The sequence below is a fragment of the Coturnix japonica genome, chromosome 5, assembly GCF_054131305.1.
Source record: "Coturnix japonica strain WE chromosome 5, WE-NBRP24, whole genome shotgun sequence".
Classification (NCBI taxonomy): domain Eukaryota; kingdom Metazoa; phylum Chordata; class Aves; order Galliformes; family Phasianidae; genus Coturnix; species Coturnix japonica.
The window spans coordinates 56,454,895-56,476,465 of record NC_140667.1 but is presented as its reverse complement, the minus strand read 5'-3'; the positions used below and the strand labels follow the sequence as shown (position 1 = coordinate 56,476,465).

General features: G+C 52.2%; 2 protein-coding genes across 4 annotated transcripts in view; both read left to right on the top strand.

Annotated features, from left to right (window-relative positions):
• The first annotated feature begins 638 nt into the window (after positions 1-638).
• Positions 639-9,466, top strand: LOC146760870 (uncharacterized). Its single transcript, XM_085549831.1, has 3 exons — positions 639-1,000; positions 1,186-3,227; positions 9,329-9,466. Exons 2-3 carry the CDS (start codon positions 1,680-1,682, stop codon positions 9,464-9,466), a joined length of 1,686 nt encoding a protein of 561 aa, XP_085405957.1. The 5' UTR covers positions 639-1,000; positions 1,186-1,679.
• Positions 9,467-12,964: 3,498 nt separating this feature from the next.
• LRFN5 (leucine rich repeat and fibronectin type III domain containing 5) overlaps positions 12,965-21,571 on the top strand; it is a 45,156-nt gene continuing 36,549 nt past the window's right edge. For 2 of the 3 annotated variants that reach the window (XR_014946213.1, XM_085547886.1), the window contains exon 1: positions 12,965-13,732. The gene's annotated coding sequence lies outside the window, so the exon portion shown is untranslated. Of the gene's footprint in view, positions 13,733-14,568; positions 14,752-21,571 lie in introns of those variants that run through there. The other variant, XM_085547885.1, reaches the window with a different exon arrangement.

The following is a 21,571-nucleotide window of genomic DNA, read 5'->3' as shown; positions in this document are numbered from 1 at the left end:
GTTCACGGCAGAGGCAGGATCCTGTGCTTTGCTGCCTAATGCACTGGAAGAACACTGGCAATGTTTCAGAAACAAAAGCTCTTCAGATCTGAAACTTCACCAACCGTATCAGTGGTTCTATTAAGAAATAAAATCTCTCTACACATCCTTTACCATCTTTAGTGTTTAGATGAGGGCTGCCATTGCTTTACCTCTGCAACATGGAAAACTAATCACATTTTATGTGTTGCGAGATGCAGCAGATGATGCAATTGGTTCTAATCAAAAGCCCACTAACATCTATCCACTGTGAGCTGAGTCTGAATCGTAGAATAACAAAGTCACAGAAAGGCCTGGGTTTGAAAGGACCATAATGATCATCTAGTTTCAATCTCCCCACCACATGCAGAGCCGCCAGCCTCTAAACCAGGCTGCCCAGAGCCACATCCAGGGATGGGGCATCCACGACCTCCATGGGCAACCTGTTCCAGTGCATCACCACCCTCTAGGTGAAAAACTTTCTCCTAATCTCTAATCTAAACCTCCCCTGTCTTAGTTTAAAAACATTCCCTCTTGTCCTATCCCTATTCATCCTCATAAACAGGCATTCCCCCTCCTAAGTGCTCCCTTCTAGTACTGGAAGACTGCAATGAGTGTCAGTCCCTCTCGGCCTCAAGTTCTCAGCACACAGTCGAGGCTCCTAATGGAGCATGTCAGCCCCTGCCACCTCACAAACAGGTGGTAAAGGGTAACCAGCCAGCTGGCAACACTGCAGCCGGCCCCCTGTCCTCTCTTCCCCCCAGCAGTAACTTGAGAAGGGAGGAGGAGTGGAAACGGGTACCTGCTCGACGGAAGGGGCATCCTCCATCACGACCATCCCCGGCTCCCCAGGTGCCTCTGCGAAACCGGTTTGAGGCCCTGGAACTTGAGGGGGGGACTAGTGAGAGTATGGAAACAGGTGCACCCATGAGGTTGCCACAGGTGAAGCGGTCACTCCGAAGACTCAAGACTGCTTCTACACGTAAGGACAGAAGGGTGATTGTTGTAGGTGACTCCCTTCTGCAAGGAACAGAAGGCCCTATATGCCGGCCTGACCCTACCCGCAGAGAAGTGTGCTGCCTTCCTGGGGCACGGGTCAGGGACATTTCAAAGAAAATTTCTAGATTGATTCATCCTTCAGACTACTACCCACTTTTAATAATTCAGGCTGGCAGTGAGGAAGTTGGCAAGCAAAGCCTGAGGTCCATCAAGAAAGACTTCAGGGGAATGGGGCGAATACTTGAAGGAGCTGGGGTGCAGGTGATCTTTTCTTCTATGCCCGTGGTGTCAGGAAAAGATACAGGGTGGATCCAAAAAACCAATCTCTTAAACAGATGGCTTAAGAGCTGGTGCAAACACAAGAATTTCGGCTATTTTGACCATGGGGCAATCTACACTGCACCTGGAATGATGGCTGCTGATGCTAGCAGCCTGTCCCTGAGGGGTAAGAGGGTATTAGCTGAAGAATTAGCGGGACTCATTGATAGGTCTTTAAACTAGGAACGAAGGGGGAAGGGGGCAAAATAAGGGCTACTGGGGTTGAACGGTGCATTCGAGGGATTGTACCAAACTCTGTGGGCAAAGATTGCAGAGTGCAAAAGGAGGGAGTAGGGCAGGGGGATGCTGGGGATGCCACTGTTCTAGTGGATCCTGGATCGCTTATGAAGGTGGTGAGACGGACAGCCCGGCTGAAGTGCCTTTATACTAATGCACGGAGCCTGAGTAACAAGCAGGAGGAACTGGAAACTGTGATGCACTCTGAAAATTATGACATTGTTGCTATCACAGAAACATGGTGGGATGACTCCCACAATTGGGATACTACCATCGATGGCTATAGGCTCTTTAGGAGAGATAGGCGAGGTAGGAAGGGTGGGGGAGTCGCCCTTTATGTCAGAGATTGGATAAACTGTGAGGAGCTCCCCATGAGAAACAGTCAAGAACAGGTTGAGAGCCTGTGGGTTAGGATTAGAGATGGGACTAATAAAGGTCAGCTGGTATTAGGGGTATACTACAGGCCACCTGATCAAGGGGAGGCTGCTGATGAGGCTTTCTTGCTCCAGATGCGTGAGGCGTCTGGCTCACGGGCTCTTGTCCTGGTGGGGGACTTCAACCATCCTGACATCTGTTGGGAAAACCACACGGCGAGCTGCAAGAGCTCCAGAAGGCTCTTGGAATCCATTGATGATAGCTTTCTGGTTCAGGTATTGGACAGACCGACCAGAGGTCAAGCGTTGCTGGACCTGCTGCTCACCAACGCTGAGGAGATCATCAAAGGCGTCAAGGTTGGAGGCTGCCTGGGCTCCAGCGATCATGCCTTGGTTCAGTTTGTGATCTCAAGCGATGTGGGCCTGGCAAAGAGCAGGACCAGGATGCTCAACTTTAGAAGAGCAGACTTCAAGCTACTCAATGGAATGCTGGCCAAGATCCCCTGGCGCGCTGCCCTCAAAGGTAAGGACGTTGAGGAGAGCTGGCTACTGTTCAAGGATGCCCTCCTGGCAGCACAAGAGGTCTCCATTCCCCTGATTAAGAAAGTGGGCAGGAGAGGTAGAAAACCGGCATGGCTTAGCAAGGACCTGCTAAGAGAACTGAGGGTGAAGAAAGGGGTGTACAAGCTCTGGAAACAAGGCTGTGTCACCCGGGAAGAATACAGGGATGCCGTCCGAACTTGCAGATGTGGGATCAGGAAAGCCAAGGCGCAGGCAGAACTGAACTTGGCGAGGGATGTGAAAAACAACAAGAAAACCTTCTACAGGTACATTGGCCAGAAGAGACAGGCCAAAATGGGCGTGCCTACTCTGGTAAATTCAAAAGGAGAAATGGCTTCAACAGATGAAGAGAAAGCTGAGGTGCTGAATGAGTTCTTCACCTCGGTCTTCACTGGTGGCCAGGATTCTAGTCTTTTTCACGTCCCTAAGTCTTGCACCCCCATACCTCCACGTGGGGACCAAGGAGGTAAATCCCTCCCCACTGTAAGGGTAGAGCAAGTCCGAGAGTGCCTCCTTAGACTGAATGAGTATAAGTCTATGGGGCCAGATGGCGTGCATCCCAGGGTCCTGAAGGAGCTGGCTGAGGTGGTTGCTGAGCCGCTCTCCATCATATTTGAAAAGTCGTGGCTGTCAGGTGAGGTCCCGGATGATTGGAGGAAGGGTCACGTCACTCCCATTTACAAGAAGGGGAGCAGGGACGACCCGGGTAACTACAGGCCGGTGAGTCTCACCTCTGTGCCTGGGAAGATTATGGAACAGATCCTCCTGGACAACATGCTTGATCACATAAAGAACGAGCATGTGATCCGAGACAGCCAGCATGGCTTCACCAGGGAAAGGTCATGCTTAACTAATCTTGTGGCCTTCTATGATGGAGTGACGGCGTTGGTGGATGAAGGGAAGGCGACCGATGTCATTTACCTGGACCTGAGCAAGGCCTTTGACATGGTCCCCCATCACATCCTCATCTCCAAATTGGAGGGAGGTGGATTTGATGGGTGGACAACTAGATGGATAAGCAATTGGTTGAAAGGCCGCAGACAGAGGGTGGTGGTCAATGGCTCTATGTCCAGGTGGAGGCCGGTAACGAGCGGCGTCCCTCAAGGGTCTGTCTTGGGACCGGTGCTCTTTAACATCTTTATTAATGACATCGATGAGGGAATGGAGTGCACCCTCAGCAAGTTTGCTGACGACACCAAGCTGAGTGGTGCAGTCGATACGGTGGAGGGAACAGATGCCATTCAGAGGGACCTTGACAGGCTGGAAAGCTGGGCTCGGGTGAACCTAATGAGGTTCAACACGGCAAAGTGCAAGGTTTTGCACTTGGGCCGGAAGAACCCCAGGCACCTGTACAGGCTGGGAGGAGTTGTCCTTGAGAGCAGCTCGGCTGAAAAAGACCTAGGGGTCCTGATAGATGAGAAACTTAACATGAGCCAGCAGTGCGCTCTGGCAGCCCGGAAAGCAAATGGGATCCTGGGCTCCATCAGGAGAGGGGTGGTCAGCAGGGATAGGGAGGTGATCGTCCCTCTCTACTCTGCTCTTGTGAGGCCCCATCTGGAGTACTGTGTCCAGGTGTGGAGCCCTCAGTACAAAAAAGATATGGAGATTTTGGAAAGGGTCCAGAGGAGGGCCACAAAGATGATCAGGGGGCTGGAGCACCTCCCCTATGAGGACAGGCTGAGGGAGTTGGGTTTGTTCAGCCTGGAGAAGAGAAGGTTGCGAGGTGACCTCATTGCAGCCTTTCAATACCTGAAGGGAACTTACTCCCAGGAGGGGAGTAAACTCTTCGAAAGGGCTGATAATAGCAGGACTAGGGGAAATGGTTTTAAGTTGAAGGAGGGAAGATTTAGGTTGGATGTTAGGGGAAAGTTCTTTACTAGAAGGGTGGTTAGGTCCTGGAACAGGCTGCCCAGTGAGGTTGTGGATGCCCCGTCCTTGGAGGTGTTCAAGACCAGGTTGGACAGGGCCCTGGGCAACCTGATCTAGTAAATGTGTATGTTTGGTGGCCCTGCCAGGCAGGGGGGTTGGAACTACATGATCCTTGAGGTCCCTTCCAACCCGGGTAATTCTGTGATTCTGTGATTCTGTGTGATTCTCCCTGGAGCCTTCTCTTCTCTAAGCTAAACAAGCCCAGTTCCCCCAGCCTTTCCTCATAGAAGAGGTGCTCCAGCCCTTTGACCATCTTAGTGGCCTCCTCTGGACCTGCTCCAAGAGCTCCATGTCCTTCCTGTACTGAGGGCCCCAGGCCTGGACACAGTACTGCAGATGGGGGCCTCACAAGTGCCAAGCAGAGGAAGGGCAAACCTCCCTCTCCCTTCTGGCCACCCCTTTTTTAATGCAGCCCAAAATACAGCTGGCCTTCTGGGCTGCAAGTGCACACTGCTGGCTCATATCCAGCTTCTTATCCACCAGGACCCCCAGGTCCCTCTCCGCAGGGCTGCTCTCAAGGAGATCTTACCTCAGTTTGTATAAATACCTGGGGCTGCCCTGACCCAAGTGCAGCACCCTGCACTTGGCCTTATTGAACCTCATTAATTTTACACAGGCCCACTTCTCCAGCCTGTCCAGGTCCTTCTGGATGGCTTCCTTTCCTTTCAATGTATCGATGGCACCACTCAGCTTGGTATCATCTGCAAACTTGCTGAGGTTGCACTTGATGCCACTGTCTGTCATTGAGGTGTTGAAGAGCACCAGTCCCAGGACTGACCCCTGAGGGATGCCACTTGTGACCGGCTTTTTCAACCCTGAAGATTTTTCAAACTGTATCTGAGAAAACAACCAGAAAATGACTTCAGGTGTTCTCACCACCTCCCAGAATGTGGGTGCCACACTCAGCAAGCAGTGCCAGCTCTGTCTGGGAATTGGGTGCTGGGGACTATGGAAAGGGGCACATATGAGTCAGATGGAGAGCAGGGAGGATAGGAAACTCCTGAGGCTGCTTGTTTTCTGCAGCATCTCCCCACATCCCTCCCCTACAGAAGGACATCCTATCCTCCTGGCCGTACTCAGGTACCAGAGACTCACACAGCTTCCCCTTTGCCCCCACTCTCACAGCTGCAGCTGGAGCTGCTGTTTCCTGGCCTTTACCTGCTTGGCCCTTGGGCTGGGCAGAGGGACCAACGCTGTCCAAACAACCTGGTTGCTGATGGCAGGCTGGTGTGCAGCCTGTGCTTAGAGAGCAGACATGATCCTTCCAGGAGGAATCCAAGCACTTGAGAGCTATTGCACAAGCCTTAAATTCATTATTAACAATGTAGAATTGCTAATTGTAGAATTGTGATGTAGAATTTGGTAATTGCTTACTATACAAACACTTGAGCAATTTAAAGAACACATCTAATTACTGGCTTTCAACATAATGCAGGCTTGTAATAACACCAGAGCTGCGGAAGAGCACGGCTCAGCATCCCAGCGGACTCTGCAGGTGAAGTCAAGATGAAGTGGATCCGTGCTGAACTAAGAAGCCTTCCTCACCCTCCTCTTTCTCAGCCCACTCACGCACAGTCTGTGCTGCACAGCAGGATGGGGCAGCCGCATGTCTCCCAGCAGGGCACCTGTACATGTTTTGTGTGAAATCCATGTTTGGTATGGAACTATATCAGAAATGAGACCAGGTGTTTTGTGTGGGTGCTCTTTTGTGTGTTTTGGTGCCCATCATGTTTGAAGATAAAACCAGGAATGGCAAAACTCTCCTCTGCTTTTCTGCTGGAAATATACACAGACTTACTGAGTTGCAATGGTAAATTTATTTTTTTAAAATGATTCTAAAATCGGATAGAGCTAATAAAATCTCTAGGAATGTGGTTAAAGATACTTCTTTCTTCTCTTGTTGTTGTTTGTTTTTGAGAAAGCAAACAGCTGTGTGGATCAGTCCCTGGGCGATGTGTGGCTCTGCAGCGGGGAGTAGGAAGGGCTTTGCCTGCAGTGAGTGGGGCCCACACGCACAGAGCCTTGGGGATGGGCTCTGAACCAACTACACAGGACACACATTTTTGGGTGTGCTGACTGGGAACATCTTGTCCGTGAGTATCTGCACTTCTCCAGGAGGTGAAAAGCTTTTCTGGCAGCACACCCTTTTGCTATCCAGCCTGAAATCTGAGAGCGGAGTCATAAGAGAATGGACTAAATGGAGACAGTAGTACTTATTTCTTTACTGTACATAGACAGCCCCACTTTGATTTTAAAAAAATCCCTTCCTAACATGTAGCTGTGTGCAGCGCATTCAGGCTCCTCCACAAAAGGGAAAATTTGAGCGATGGTGCCTCAAATGGATGAATGTTTTAAAGAGGCCATAAGAAATGAGAAAACTTGCAAGAACTGGGGAAAAAAGCTTATTGACCATAGGGAAATGCATCCAGGATTCAATGAAAATCACAGAGGAAACAAAGGTTTCTAAAAGAAAAGTAAGAAGAGGTTTTGATGGAGCGTGTGAAGTACTATGAGAGAAGTGGAACAGCAAAGCAGGAGTGGAAGAGGGCTAGGGAACATGTTTCAGGTCAGCACCAAAGGGCTGGTGCTGCTACAGCAGAAAAAAGTGAATTTCTGATGTCCACTTTTAACAATAAAAATAATAAAGTCACCTGGGTTTTAGCAAGAGGGTGGGCTGAGGGAGCTTCACACGTCCCTTTCCACCCCTCTGGTTCTGATTTTGTGACATACGTATTCCCCATAGACTGCCCCATGGCACCATGAGTAGAAAATAGTTCCAAATGGGCTTTAAAATGTGCTTGCTGCCTGACAACGTGGGAGTGAATCCTCCATTGGAAACACTGCCACAGCTAAACTCAGTAATTCAAGAGTGTTCGGAAATTGCATAGTATCATCTTTATTAGATTTATCTCACAGCTCTTCCTTCCTCCTCTGTAGGGTCCTTTATTCAGAATTTGCTCAAATATTTTTCTTCAGAAGATTTAATATCTCAAAGTGCAAATATCCAAACCTTGTATCATTTTGTAATTTCATACTCCATGGTTCTTTCATATGCATATCACTCATTTGCTATCCCTTTGAAGAATGCAGCTTGAGTAATGGAAGTGAAAGAAAACCCATTCAGTGTTGATTTTAATTGAACAAGCTTGGAAGCTATGGGGATCCATGCCAGATTCCAGCTCCCTCTCTTTTGAAGAATTATTACAAAACTTCTTTTGCCCATGTGCCTCTGCATTATTTTTTTTTCCCCATTGGCAAATTCCTGACAATATTAGTTACCCCAGCATCTTTCCATTTCTACTTGTTTGGGATGTTTCTGCCTAAGTCATTCTATCTAACTCCTTTTCCTGCCCAGTGGAATATTCCTTCTCTGGTCAGAAAATCATCAGACAGAATTAGACCCTGCCAGTACCTGTGAGTAAAATTTTGGAGTAACAATTGATTTGCTTTGATGCAACTTTGTCACTGAAGTGTGGTTATGCCAGTGATGAAATTCTGTAACGAAATTCTGCTTTAAGCTGTGACCACAAAGACTGTAAACTGAGTGATTTTTTGTTTGTTTTTTAAAACTTGTGTGCATAAATGGTTCTTCATCCTCCCACTCATCAGCTAATTGAGAGCCTTCAGCTGATTGGGTGGGTATAATAGATAGGACATGCAGAAGGAAGATGGAGCAAGCAGCTCAAATTACTCTTCTCCACTTAAGTCTTGGCCTAAGGTAAATGCTTGAATCAGCAGCTGGGAGACAAGCAAACCATTTTCAGTTCATGCTGTAAACCAGCCCTTCACCTGGCTGCTTCAGAAGCAGCAAGGATGCTCAGGCAATTCATGCAGGCTGGTGATGCTGACTTTGCTACTTCCTACAGAGATGTCATCTCCACAAGGATAAGTCACATTAAAAAAATAAAAACAACCAAGCAAACAGCAACATGAAAAGAGTGCAAGTGTTAAGGGAGCTCATTAATAACTGCCAAGGGCACACCTAAGTACTGCCAGAAGAAGGGAAAAGGAGATGGGCAATGGAGCACATCCTTAACCCAGATGCTTGGTTTTATTTCATGAGCACAGGGGTGGCTGCAGTGTGTGGGACAGAGGCACTTCACTACAGCTGGGTGCAGCCCGTCCCATCCCATCCTCACCCAGCAGCTCTGCCTGCCTGAATGCAGTGGGAGTGCACTGACCCTGTGGTGAGCAGGCTGGAAAGATGGACAGTGCTGACGGAGGCACTTGGAGTGGTGCTCTGTGTTCCTCCCCATCCTCCCCGTCCCCCATGCAGCCTGGTGCTGGGGTCACGCTGCTGTCCAACAGGCCTTGTGCTGGTAGTGATCTGCTGGGTGGCATTTGTTAGATAAAAGAGAGATATAAACCACCATTTTGAAAGTCAGGTGCCAATTGGTAGAAATCTTCATTTTATCGCAGACGAGATTTAGAAATCAACCCAAAAGGTGTCAGTGCTTTGTTTTACTTCTTTCTCAGAAAGCGAGGCTGTTAGAGAACAAACAGTATAAAACTGTAATCATGAATGTAAATCTAGGCTGAAAAGATTTGTAAAAGATTAAAAAACAAAACAAAACAACAACAAAAAAGCCCAAAACAACCCACAATCAAACAAACCAACAAACCCATAAACTAAGAATCCCAAGGTGCACATCAGCAACCAAGCATCTATTTCACCTGGCTTAGTTTCAGCCAGGGAACCAAGCTGACCTGATGACCAGCCTGCTTCACCATCACCCAGCAGTGAAGCACATCCAGGGGCAATAAATGAGTCCGTGCTGCTGCTCGCGAACACGTGTACTGTGGGCTTCAATGCAACGCCAGTCCACTTTACATAGCGTTAGAGCTATTAAAGTAAGGAAGAGGCTTATCCAGCAATCCCTTCCGTGGGCCAGGCTCCCGCGGAGCCATGGCCGGTGATGGATCGGGTGAGCCCGGCCCGGGAGGCTCTCACCGCGTGGAACCGGGAGGAGCAGCCTGCGCGGTTCTTGTGCAATGCAACAGCTCCCCCATCTTACAGACCGCAGAACTGAAACTAGAATAATTTAAACCGTGGGAAACCAACAGCGATGAACCTGACGTACCGCGCTGCTGCCTCCGGACAGAGCGTCCCCTGTGCCCGATAACCGCAGTGCTCCCATTGCCCGGCCCTCAGGGGAGGACACACTGCATGCAGCGCTGCCCCGACATTTCCGTCACTGAGGCATTGAGCTTCTTGTAAAAATGAGTAAAAACCGCAGTTCCCAAACGCTTCTTGATTAGCCACAACAGACTACCTTAAAAAGAAGCATTTACTCCCTCTTGCTTCAGAGTTCCAACAGGGATGCTAAACCTTGCAGCCACCCATCCATTGCTGTTCTACCTCCCTGCACTGCTGTTGGTCTCCTTTAGGGTGTGTACATAGCACACTGCATTAGCACTCAGAGGTGGTTTTGGTTTGTTTTTAAGCATTTCACTCAATCCAGACTGTCTCCCTAATCTGTCACTTCCCCAGGCTTGCACACAACACCTTAGGAAAGTATTTCTCCTTCCTTTCCCCAAGAAAAACGCCTGCGTGCCCAGCTGCTGGGCAGCACTTCTAACTGATGGCATCTTCCCCAGCTGCAAGGCCAGCAAGGGGTTATGGTGTAAAGCAGGTGGGGACAAGCAGCCACTGTGCCTAGGGCTGAATGGGGCACATGGCTCTGGGGTGCAGGAAGCACTTGGGCAGCATGACAGGTACAGCACGTAGCTGCAGCCTTCCATCTTTATTTCAGCCAAAAGAGACCAAAGTGATGTCCGTGAGCCAGTAATGTGCTCTCACAGCCCAGAAAGACAACTGTATCACAGAATCACAGAACTGTAGGGGTTGGAAGGGACCTCTAGAGATCATTGAGTCCAACTGTACCCTGGGCTGCACAAAAAACAGTGTGGTCAGAGACTGAGGGAGGTGATCCCACCCCTCTGCTCTGCTCTGTGAGACCTCACCTGGAGCACTGCTCCATATGTGGAGTCCTCAGTTCAGGGGAGACACAGACCTGATGGTGTGTTCATCCAGAGGAAAATGGTTAAATGGTTTCAAACTGAAAGATGGGATATTTAAATTGGACATAAGTTTTTACAATAAGGGTGGTGTTGGCACTGCAGTTTGCCCAAAGAGGTGGTGGTGCCCCATCCCTGCAGGCCTTCAAGGTCAGGAAATGGGTACTGAGCTTCTGACGGAGCTGTGGGTGTCTCTGTGCATTGTAGGGGAGGTGGATAGGATGACTTTCAATGGTTCCTTTCAACTCAAGCCACTCAGTGATTCTATCAAATAATTCTTGAATGATACCTACGAAAGGAGAATATAGGGTAACAAGTGGTCTTCTGTCAGAAATAAGGCATTTATCCTGTTCCTGAAGGCTGCAGTAAGACAAAGCTCCCTCAAGGGCTCGTGGGGAAGGGTGGAAGTGCAGGTACAGTGGCTGAGCTGTGGCACAGTGGATGCTCCCCATGGCCACCTGCCTCTCAGCGCTCTCAGACCCTCTGGAAAAGAGCATTTTTCCCTGGGTATGTTACCAAAGCAGCAGGGCCATTTCAGGCCCATGCCCAGCATGAATTTTGAGCTGGCAGTAGCCCCTGCACAGCCCTGAGAGCAGAGGGTGCAGGATGTTCCAGAACCTGCCTGTGAGGAGGCAGCTGCTGGGAGGTGATGTCACGGTACCTGTTCAGAGTGATTCTGACCCAGTCCTGGTGTTTGTGTTGGATGGCAGCAAAGCAGAGCAGCCTCCACTATGAGCCTGACTTGGAACAAGCTTCTCCTGTCACCAAGAAAGTCATACCCAAACATTTGCTTCCTTTCCTCGCACCAGAACACAGCTGGCACCGCTGCTGTGCCCGCCCTGCTGCTCCTGGGCCAGAACGGAGTGCCAAGGCAGCAAATGCTGGGAATGAGAGGCCTGAGGAGGCTGCTCCATGTGGCAGAGGTCAGCCAAGACTGCAGATGCATTACCACAGAGCGCCTTCCTGTCTGTCTGCTCCCCCCAGGGAGCACACTGCTAATGCTGAGCAGGGCCAAGCATGGGACTGAGGAACACCAAACACACTCCCTCCAGTTCTAAAAGACAGCAGTGATAGAACTGAAAATTAGGGATGCACAAGAAAACCCCGGCAAAGCCAACTTTCTGACGTGGCTTTTCTCTTAGGGGAGCAGAGGAATCAGTCGCTCCCTTCCTTCATCACTTGGGCCTCTCTGCCCTTGTAACAGCCTGATCCTGATCCATGGAGCAGAGGGCTTGAAAATGGATAGAGGAGAGCTGCCCTCAGTGCCAATCCTCAGTTCCCAGCCCCAGGCAGCAGTTGCTGATAGGGCAGAGGTGGCCACTGCTCTGGGAAGGGCAGTTTTGATGGTCCACAGGCACAAGCTGTGGTGCTGATCTCAAAACAATGCTCCTTTTCCCCCTTAGAGGTTGCAAGAACTGTGTCCTCAGGCTGCACAGAGATGGGTCTGGGAGCAAAGCCGCATTCCCTTTCCTTGCTCACACTGACCCCAGGCGCTGGATCCCAGGGCAGGAAGGTTTCCAGGAGGAAGGTGTGAGGTGCAGCGCTGCAGCTTTCTTCTTCTTCTGGGGCTGTGCCCCCCCCACGTGCGCACCCAGCACAACGCCCAGCACAAGGTATCCAGAAGCATTGCATCCACCCCGGCACAACGATGGGCTGTACCCACATGCTCCACAGTAACCCTGGCCCCACGCTCCTCCAGCTGCAGGCAGCATGAGAGTGGGGACAGCCCCGCCAAGCGGCACCACTGCTGTCCCCACGGGAGGGTGGCCGAGGGGCCAGGGTTCATGGCCAGTGGTGGGGGCCTCTTTCCAGGCGCAGGGTTGCTGCACATTGGCAAGGTACGGCGGCTCCTCTCCGGGCAGGCAGTGTTTGTCGCGGTGCTCTGCTCGCCGTGCTGTAACATCGCTGTCATTTTCTGAGAAAACCGGACCAAGGTTTCAAAATGTCAGAGCTGCACACTGCTAGGAGTCCTGGAGACAGGTAACAACCTCTAAAACCCTGACGCCTACAGAATTTATTGACCCCGGAGACAACGTAACCTCTCATTTCCGCGCCGGGCTCATCTCCTCCACCCAGCCGCGTGTCGGGGCCGGGGCCGGGCCGGCAGGAGACGGTTCCGCTCCGCGCAGCTCCGCGCTCGGCTTCCAACGCCGCCTCGAATCCGTGCGTGGCTCCTCCTGGTGCCGCAGCCGTTTCTGCCGGTTCCCTCAGCGGAAAAGCCGCTCGAAAGCCGAGCACGCTCCTGAGCGGTGGCAGCAGCATTCCTCTCCGCTCCTCTCCTCTTCTTTCCTCTCCTCTCCTCTCCGCTCCGCTCCTCACGCACCCGCCTCCCCACGGGCCCGGGGTCCCGCGTCCCTCCCGCATCCCGACCCGAGCGTTGGTCAGACTCGTGGCTCCGTGCTCCCTGTCGGCGCTGCCCCGCCCGGTGCGCGGCTGCCCGGCCCGCGACACGTCTGCGCGCGGTCGGGCGGCTGCGGCTCAGCCGTGCGTGCGGGGCGGGGAGCGCCCGCATCCCGTGCCCGCCCCGGCGCGGCGGCGCGGCGCGGGGGAGGCGGCGGCCGCCTCCGTGCTGCATCGCGCGGCGCCGCTGGCGGGGGCCGGGGCCGGGCGGCAGCGCTGGGTGCGGAGGATGGGCGCAGCGAAGGGCCGGGCCGAGCACCCCGCCCTGCCCCACCGCACCGCGCGGCGCCGCGGCTGCTCCGCCTGAGCGCGGAGCCGCATGGCCCTGCCGCCCGCCGCGCCGTAGGTGCCCCCGGGGAGGCTCCGCGCCCCCCCCCCCCCTTCCAAGCTCCGTCGTTCCGCAGCGAAGCGCGGACACGCAGCGCTCGGCGAGGATTCACCCGGCTCGGCTCCACCGCGAGGTCGGCGGGCGCGGAGCGGAGCGGCGCGGGCTGCCCGCGGCGGGGCGATGCGAGCGGGCTCGGAGGGCTGCGCCGCTGCGTGCCCCGCGCCCGCGCCGTCCCCCCGCCTCCCGCCCGCCCGGCGCGGTGTGTGCGTGTGTGCATGTGCGCTGCCGCTGCCCGCGCCGGAGCCGGAGCCGGAGCCGGAGCCGAGCCGCCGCGCTCCATGGGGCCGTCCGTGCGGGCTGCCCTTCCCTCCGCGGCCGCCGGCAGCCGCCACCGCGGAGCCGGTCTAGGATGCGGCTGCTGAGCCATGGCACAGGGCAGAGAGGCGGCCAGCCTGCCTGCTGCGAGAGTCTGAAGCCCCGCCGGAGCCCGGCCGCGGCCGCCGCTGCAGGGGAAGCGCTCCGGACGCCGTCTTTCCCCGAGAGGCACCAGGTAATCGCGGAGCTGGCGGCCGTCGCCCGGCTCCCGCCGCATTGCAGCCGCCGTTACTTATTCATGGGGGAAGGGGCGCGGGAGGGCGCCAGCGGCGGGGTCCCGCCCGGCTCCGTGCAGGGCTCGCCCCGCATCGCACCGGGACGGGACGGGACGGGACGGGGTGTCCGCCGGCGCCTGGGACTCCCCTCCCGGGGGGGCGGCGGCCGCGGGGCCGCGCGGGGCGAGGGTGGGGTGGGCGCCACGAGCCGGGCCGGGCCGGGCCGCGCTCCCATCGCTGCCCGCGGGACGGCGCCGGCGGCCGCCCGCGGCTGGGGGTGCTGCAGGGCCGCGGATACCGCGGCGGCCGCCGCCCCCTCCGCTCCTTGGCGCGGTGCTGCCGCCGTCTGGGGAGCGCCGGCACCGCCGGGCCGGGCCGGGGCTGCGCGGTGCCGCCCGAGCCCTGCGCTGCCGGGGTCGCGGCCGTGCCCGCGGTCCTGCCGGGCGCTCGCTCGGGGGCACGGCTCGGCTCCTCCGGCTGCGGGGGGTTCCTGAGCTCCTCCGCAGGGAACGCACCGGGTGTGCGGAGATGCGGCTCCCGGCTCCCTCCTGCCGCCTGCCCTCACCGCGGGAGGCTCCCGTCAGCCGCGCCGTCCCGCTGCCCTCGCCCGGCACACGCCTCTCATTGCACCTCTGTCCTGGGAGGCTGTCGCTTGTCCCCGGGATCCCAGGATTTGTGTTAAGTGCCGTCCCTTCCCCTCCCCTCCTTTTTGTGTGTAGTGAGCGCTCCTCGTCTGCGGGAAAGCAAATGTAGGACACAATCAACCTTTTTTTTTTTTTTTTTTTTCTGATGGAAGGTTCCCGTTAGGGGAGACAGCACGGCAGTTGTTGAGGAGCCAGCCGAAACCTTGCAGCCATGTTGATGTCAGGAACAAACAAACCTCCCTGCAGGGATCGGCTGCAGCTGAGGAGGGGGCCACGGAGGGCGGCTACACGGAGGGGCAGTTCAGTGCTGCCACACCTGGGGAGCACGGGCAGAGGTGGGCGAGGAGCTGTCACAGCCCTTCCTGCTGTTGCTGCTTGCCAGGCACTGGCTTGGCATCAGCATGGCATCTGCAGATCACGGCCACTGCCCTCTGTCATTTTCTTCTGTGATACAGGGCAGCAGTATTTCCTCTCCTGTGCTGTTGTCTTCTCTCTCTAGCCTGGTCTGTCATGTCTCCAGGGCAGGCAATTTTCATTGCATTGAGCAACTGGAACAGGAGGGTGTGTTGGCCTTAGCTGCTGGTGTGAACATCATCTGGCCAGCCCCCAAACCAAGGAGGGGAAAGCTGGGAGCCTTTAGCTGGGGCTGTCCCTGCACGGTCTCTGGCTGTCTCCTACAGAGCTTGACAGCCCAGGATACCTATGCCTTTCTCGTCATGTTGCTGGTTACTGATCTTTCCCATTCACGTTTACATGTCCCCAGAGTAAGGTGGTGTCTGCTCATTCCTTCTGAGAATCCTTGTCTGAATGCTGCATGTCCAGCCCTTTTCAAGTGAAGGTCGACAGACAACAAAGCAGTGGGATGGATGGATCCTCCCTGGGTTGTTGGAGCCTTTTGGTGATAACTGTGTGTCAGAGGGTTTCTACTTCCTTGGGAGGGCTGGGCTGGTTCTGGCAGCACCCATCCTACCTGCAGCCATCGGCAGGAGCACAGTGCCCAGGGCTGTTGGGGCAGTGTGTGCCTCGTGGTGTGGTGGGGCCTCTGCCTGGTTCCATTAGCTTGGAGTCATCCCCTGGAGCCGTGGGCTGTGTGTGGGTCTCCCCTTGGTGTCAGCCCACTGCTGTGTTTTACTGCTGGAATCTGTCCTGGTGGGGTGGAGCCGCTGTGCTCCAAAACGTGGAGCAGCGATTCCTCTCTGTTGGACTGAGAGTCAGGTTCAATTTTGCAGGAAGAACCATACCAGAAACTGAATGCTCTCAGTGCCCAAACACCTTTCTGATCTACATTTCTAAATATAAGCTGTTCTCAAGGGATTATGCATTTGTTTAAATGCATAATAAATGCATTTTAATGCATTAAGGCTGTATCAAAATGCACACCCAAGCTTGCCAGCTAGGCCTCCAGTCACAAAGCTTACTAAGAAGCTTCCCATGGTATATTAGCTTGCATTTCTTCTTTCAGAAAAAGCAGTTACCAGTTTTCTCATGGCAATGCAGTCAGTGGAAATAAATCCTGGCTATTTGAAGCATCTCGCATGAGTTTGAAGCTGAGCTGGTCTACCAGTTTTGTGGCTTACTAAAACCTACACAAGTCCAGGAATGGACTCCTTGCACTCATCAATCTCATCTTTGGTTTATGCTCAAGGAGGTGCAGTGTTATTCAGATGGTTTCTTGGGTGCTGTCTTTGAATTTGTTGTACAAATCTTTTGCCTGAAGAGATTTGTATTTGGCTGCATCATTATGAACATTGGTAGATGTTGCCCATGAGGTAGAGGAAGAAGGTAAGGTGTTGTCCAACCTAAGAATGGGACTGATGAGGTATGTGGGGCAAAACAGGTGGGAACCCAAAAACAAATGTGTCAGAACAGCACAGAAAGAGGGAAACGGAGCTTCCCCAGGCCAATCTGTAACTGAGCTCCCCACGCAGCTGCCTTGGTGTACATTTTTTCCAAAAATTTCAGAAGATGGGGATGGTGTTCCCGCTGGTGTGGTCTGGGCAAGCAAAGGTGCCTGCAAGCAGTGGGGAGATGGAGCGTCCGAAGGTACCTGGAGAGCTTGTCGGTCTGTTGGGGCGCATGGGGATATGTTAAATGCTGAAAGGCTAATGGCTTTCCATTGTTGATCAATATTTCCTATGCTTTCAGATGTGGTAACGGGTTTAGTTTATTAGAACAATCTTTGAATATTCTCTAAGCAAGCAACCCATCCAGAAAATCATGCTAATAGCTTTGTTATTAACAGGCCTGGCAGAATTTGAGCCAAGTAGAAAAGGCTTGTCTAAGTGCTGTTGCAGTGTTTGGGGCCAGGCAAATTCCATGCATTAGGAAAGATTTGTACTCCTTTGACCAGACATCACCGACTGTTGTCTATTTATATGCATCTAAATATATCCTCTGCAGACTTCAGACTCTTAGATAGTAGTAAAATTACTTTTCGATATTATGCTATTAAAATGTGCTTGCTGACACTACTTGATGAGTTTTATGCTAAGAGATGTGTGTGTATGTTTAAAATAAAAATTGTTCTTCAAGTTGTTACCTGAAATGCTTTGGAAGTGAAAGCGTGTTATGGTGCAGATGGAGAGCAAAAAGAAATACGGTTGAATCGAAGCAGTACTGGAGACATACTCAAGCCTCTAAGGCCAAATCCAAACAACTACAGGCTTTTGTTGCTTAAAAGTGAGCCATTCCCTCCATAAATATATATAAAATAATTGTTTACTATGTGATGCAATGGGAAGATTTGCTTCTGATTAGTCAGATATACCTTCTGACTACATGGTTCCTGCATGCTGAATACTGTGAAGTTTGAGACATCATTTTGGAAACAAACCCTGGAAGAAGCACCTTCTTGTCTGTTGTAGGTGTGCATGAGGCCCAGGCAGCCAGCCAATGTTCTTCAGTGGTGCTCCTGCTGGGGCCACCCCTCATCCACAACAGCGCTAATGTGGGTACCCACCTGTGCTTGGCAGCAGGGGAGCTGACAGAGAGGAGCATGAGGTTCTCCTGACCAGGTTAACTGATCTGTCAGCTCCTGAGCTCTGGGTGAGTGGGAGCTGTGCTGTATGCTGCCCCAAAGGGACACACCAGGAAGTAATTGCAGGTGGAGGGGCTGATCTCACTGCATGCTGTGGTGCAATAGTAATTGCTGTCCAGGTAGTGTTTTGGAACTGGCAGTACAGACCCAGGGGTAAAAAATGATACCCTAGTTCCAAGCTTTCATAAATGTTCCCAGTTAACCCTGCTGCAAAAGTGGTTGCGTTGGTGATTCTGTGTCTGACTGGCCTTCAGACTATGATGGAATGGTAATAATAGTAATTTTCTGTGGCATCTCTTGCTTATGGTTCTTGAGGAAGTAAGAAAACCTGTAGAGGAATTGAGAGCAATTGGTATCTGTAGGATGTTGAGACGGGCCACAGAGAAGTTAAATGTATGGTTCTCAGAAAAGGTCTCAAGTCTGGTATTTGGTCCCCTGATGCTCAGGGACAGGTACTGTGCCATCTTCAGCTCCTTGAATCATAGGATGGTATGGGTTGGAAAAGCTCTTAGTCATCATCTAGTTCTAATGCTTACATCTTTCTCTAGACCAGGTTACCCAAAGCCCCATCCAGCCTGGCCTTGAACAACTCCAGGGATGGGGCATCCATAGCTTCTCTGAACACCCTGTGCAGTGCCCTTACTACAATCATAGGTGGACAATCTGAGATCCAGACTGTTAGTCAGAGGAGTCCATTGCCCTGCCATGAACTGGGGTCATGGATTTCAGTGACAGCTGTCCTAGCTGCCAAATAGTCCTGTCATTTAGAAGGGTGTAGTGAAGTCTGTGATGACTAAAGGGAGTAAGACCTAGGGGAAGGTCTGTGTCTGAGTGCACATCGAAGTAGCGCCTGGTGCAGAGGAGGGTGGCAGCGCTGGCCACAGGGCTCCATTCCCCCGTGCCTGCCTTGCTGGCTGCCTGCTGCCTGTGGCTTGGGGCTGGAGCTGTTCTGCTGGCCTAAGCCAGTGTAGCAGTTCTCATGTTCTTGTGGGTTAAATCACTCTACAGATAATGTTTGTCCTGAGCAGGCTGAATAATGCAAAAGGTGATTTGTCAAATGGCTAATTCAGTGGCTAATGGGAAACCTCAGTAAAGGCCTCTTTAATTGCATAGCATGGGACTGGCAAACTGAGTGCTTGTATCTGGTTCCCAGTGCTGCAAAACCGTGTCTCATGCTTTATTTTTGAGGTTGCTCAACAAGAACTGCTATAAGATCATTTCCATGAGAACACACGATGAGCTGACTTGAAAGTTGAATGCCTGTTTTTTCCCTTGAAGTTTTTTGTTGTTGTTGTTCAAGTTTCTCTGTCAAGTCATGTTGGATTGTTGTTTTTGTTTTGTTTTGTTTTGGTTTATTATAGAGACGAATAAAGCTGTTTTCATTGCCAAAGCATTGTAATGTTGCCAGGTATCTGGTATTGCAGAGTTTATAATTCCTCATTCTGCGTAGTCTTGGTGCCTGTCTGAGGGACATGGAGAGACCAGAGGTGTGAGCTGGATGGGAGAAGCTGTGGCAGAATGTGCGACAGCTCAGCACCTGCTGCTGGAAGAAGGCTGGTCAGCAGCAGTACAGCAGTAAGGAGCAGACATACAAGTACCCAACAGTGTGGTAGAAAAGTGTCAGATAGGAAACCCAGAAAGGTGTCAGGGCTGCCAGTCCCAAGATTCAGACATAGGATTTCTTTAACAACTCGAAAAGTAAAGCAGAGATTTTCTGCTATGCGTGGGTGAGATGTGAATTGAGTTTTTTCCAGGCTTTAGAAGGGTTGTGGGTTTACCAACTGCGTCAAGTGTCCACCCCAGGAAGGGAAAACGCGCAGTCCGAGCAGCGCCGGCGCTGCGCTGAGCTCCGCTGCTTTCCAGTCGCCGCTGTCCGTGGTGCTGAAAGGCAGCCGAGCTGCGGAGGCGCGGCGGGCCGCCCTCCTTGGGCTGCGGGTGAGGGCAATCAGTGCCCACTGAAATTCTGTACTGGTGGTGATGGCCGGAGCGCAGCTGTGCGATGTCCCTGCAGGATCGGGTCGGGTGGAACTGGGGACATGGTGAGTGTGGATCCTTGCCTCACAATGTGCCTTGAGGACTGCAGCATTCAGATCCATTGGTTTATGGGTTCCTGGAAGGTTTATATGTACAGCCCAGTGCTGTGCTGCAACTCCATGACTCATCACTTGTCTCAGTGCATGCCCTGTTAGAGTGGGCCCAGAGAGGCCACGAGGATGCTTAGAGGTCTGGAGCACCTCTTCTATGAAGACAGATGACGGAGCTGGGGGTGTTCAGCCTGGAGAAGAGAAGGTTCCGGGGAGACCTCACTGTGGCTTTCCAGTATTTAAAGGTGGCTTACAAGCAAGTTAGAGAGGGACTCCATTCGGAGCTGTAGTGATAGGACAAGAGGTAACAGTTTTTAAGTGTTTAAACTGACTAGATTTGGGTTAGATATTAAGGGGACATTATTTACTCTGTGATTCTGCTCAGAGTGTGGTGAGGCCTTGGCACAGGCTGACCAGAGAAGCTGTGAGTGCCCCATCTCTGGAAGTGCTCAAGGCCAGGCTGGAGGGGGCCCTATGCAGCCTGATCCGGTGGGAGATGTTCCTGCTCACAGCAGGTGATTGGAACTAAATGTTCTTTAAGATCCCTCTCAACCTAAGCTATTGAGTGATTCTGTGATTCTACTTATGAGAGAAACTTTGGGAAGGGAGTAGACTCACAGTCATGGAAAGGGCTCTTTGGGCTGCGCATCATTTGGTGCCCTGGCTGTAACAGTGATGGTTTGGGCTGCTTCAAACAAATGTCACCAAGCATGTGGCAGTGGTTGCACTCTGGCAACCTGTTCTGAGGGTACAGTCTCCTTTCCAGTCGTTCCTTATTCTCTTGCATGGAGCCCTCACTCTGACTCCCAGTCCATATCACTGATGCCTCACTTACGCTTCCTCATCTCTGTATCACTATGGCTGCAAGCAGCAAGAAACCCTCCTGTTATGGTCTAGTGGAAGTACACGTGGAGATATGGTTATTCCTCTGAAGTGTGAGTTTGATCGTCCCAAAGAGGTTCGTGGGTTACATATAGAAGAAAGACGTTTCATCTCATCATTTGTTGAAAGTAAGGGCATGCATGTGTGTGGCAACAGGTAGCTACTGTGCCCCATCAGTAGCTCATTGTACACAGATGTTCAGTCCAGCTCCCACAACTGTTTTTCCAATTAAAAGTTTCAGAGCAATGCTTCTGTCTTATTCTGATGACAGAATGGAGTCTTTTATTATTTTATATTATTATTTTATTATTATTATTTTTCAGAAATCTTTGGCACTCTAGTTTGCAATTCTCATATTCCAGCTCCAAAAAGCCAGAATACTTCCACTGGACCCAAGTTAGATTATGCTGATGTCAGAGCTGAGCATGGTTTCTTGTCCTGTTGCACCCTTCACTGAGGTCCACAGCCTCAGCAGCATCATCCATCTTCCAGACTGCTGTTCGTGCATAATACAGTTGGGGTAGTTAGGACTGTGCACAGGGCTGGAGAAGGCAAATGCCTAGGGAGCTGTCTGGCTCTAGGCCCCACTGGCTGCTGTTAGCCTTGTTACTACAGGGACATACGGTCATGCTTAACTGTACAGGAGGTGCAACGTTCCCTGCATGACTGTGCTTTTGTGGCAAGAATCCCGGTGCTCTGCTGGAGTGCAGTGTGGAGCTGGCATCTCTGCCCTGGGCAGCAGCACAGTTTCCTGAACCCATTCTGCATGGAGAGTCTCCTAGAAACAGTACAAGAGTTGTGCATGCTGTGAAATACTGGTATTTAAAAATAAATCACAGTGCCATGCAGTGTGGGGTGATTTACAGTAATACACATCTCCGCAGGGGCTGCCACCTTAAGAGGAGTTTTCATTTCTTCAAATGGTGGTCTTATTAAATGAGTGTTGGCCATTAGCGTAGAATCTGGAGGAGCAATGACTTATTCCTGGCGCTGTGTGGGTACAGTTACAGTGAGGGATGTGTGCAAGACAAACATGTTCCACGTGCCCTGGTGGCACTGGTGTGACCTGGGTCCATGGGCTCAGCCCTTCACCATGGCTGTGCTTGCTCTGGTCTCAGGTCCCAGGACCATGAGTGCAAGGGAAGAAAGGGG

Coding starts and splice junctions, on each gene's coding strand:
- LOC146760870 (XM_085549831.1), top strand. CDS start 1,680: ATGAAGGTGGTGAGACGGACAGCCCGGCTGAAGTGCCTTTATACTAAT. Junction 3,228..9,328: donor ACCCGGGTAACTACAGGCCG/GTGAGTCTCACC, acceptor TCCGTGGGCCAG/GCTCCCGCGGAGCCATGGCC.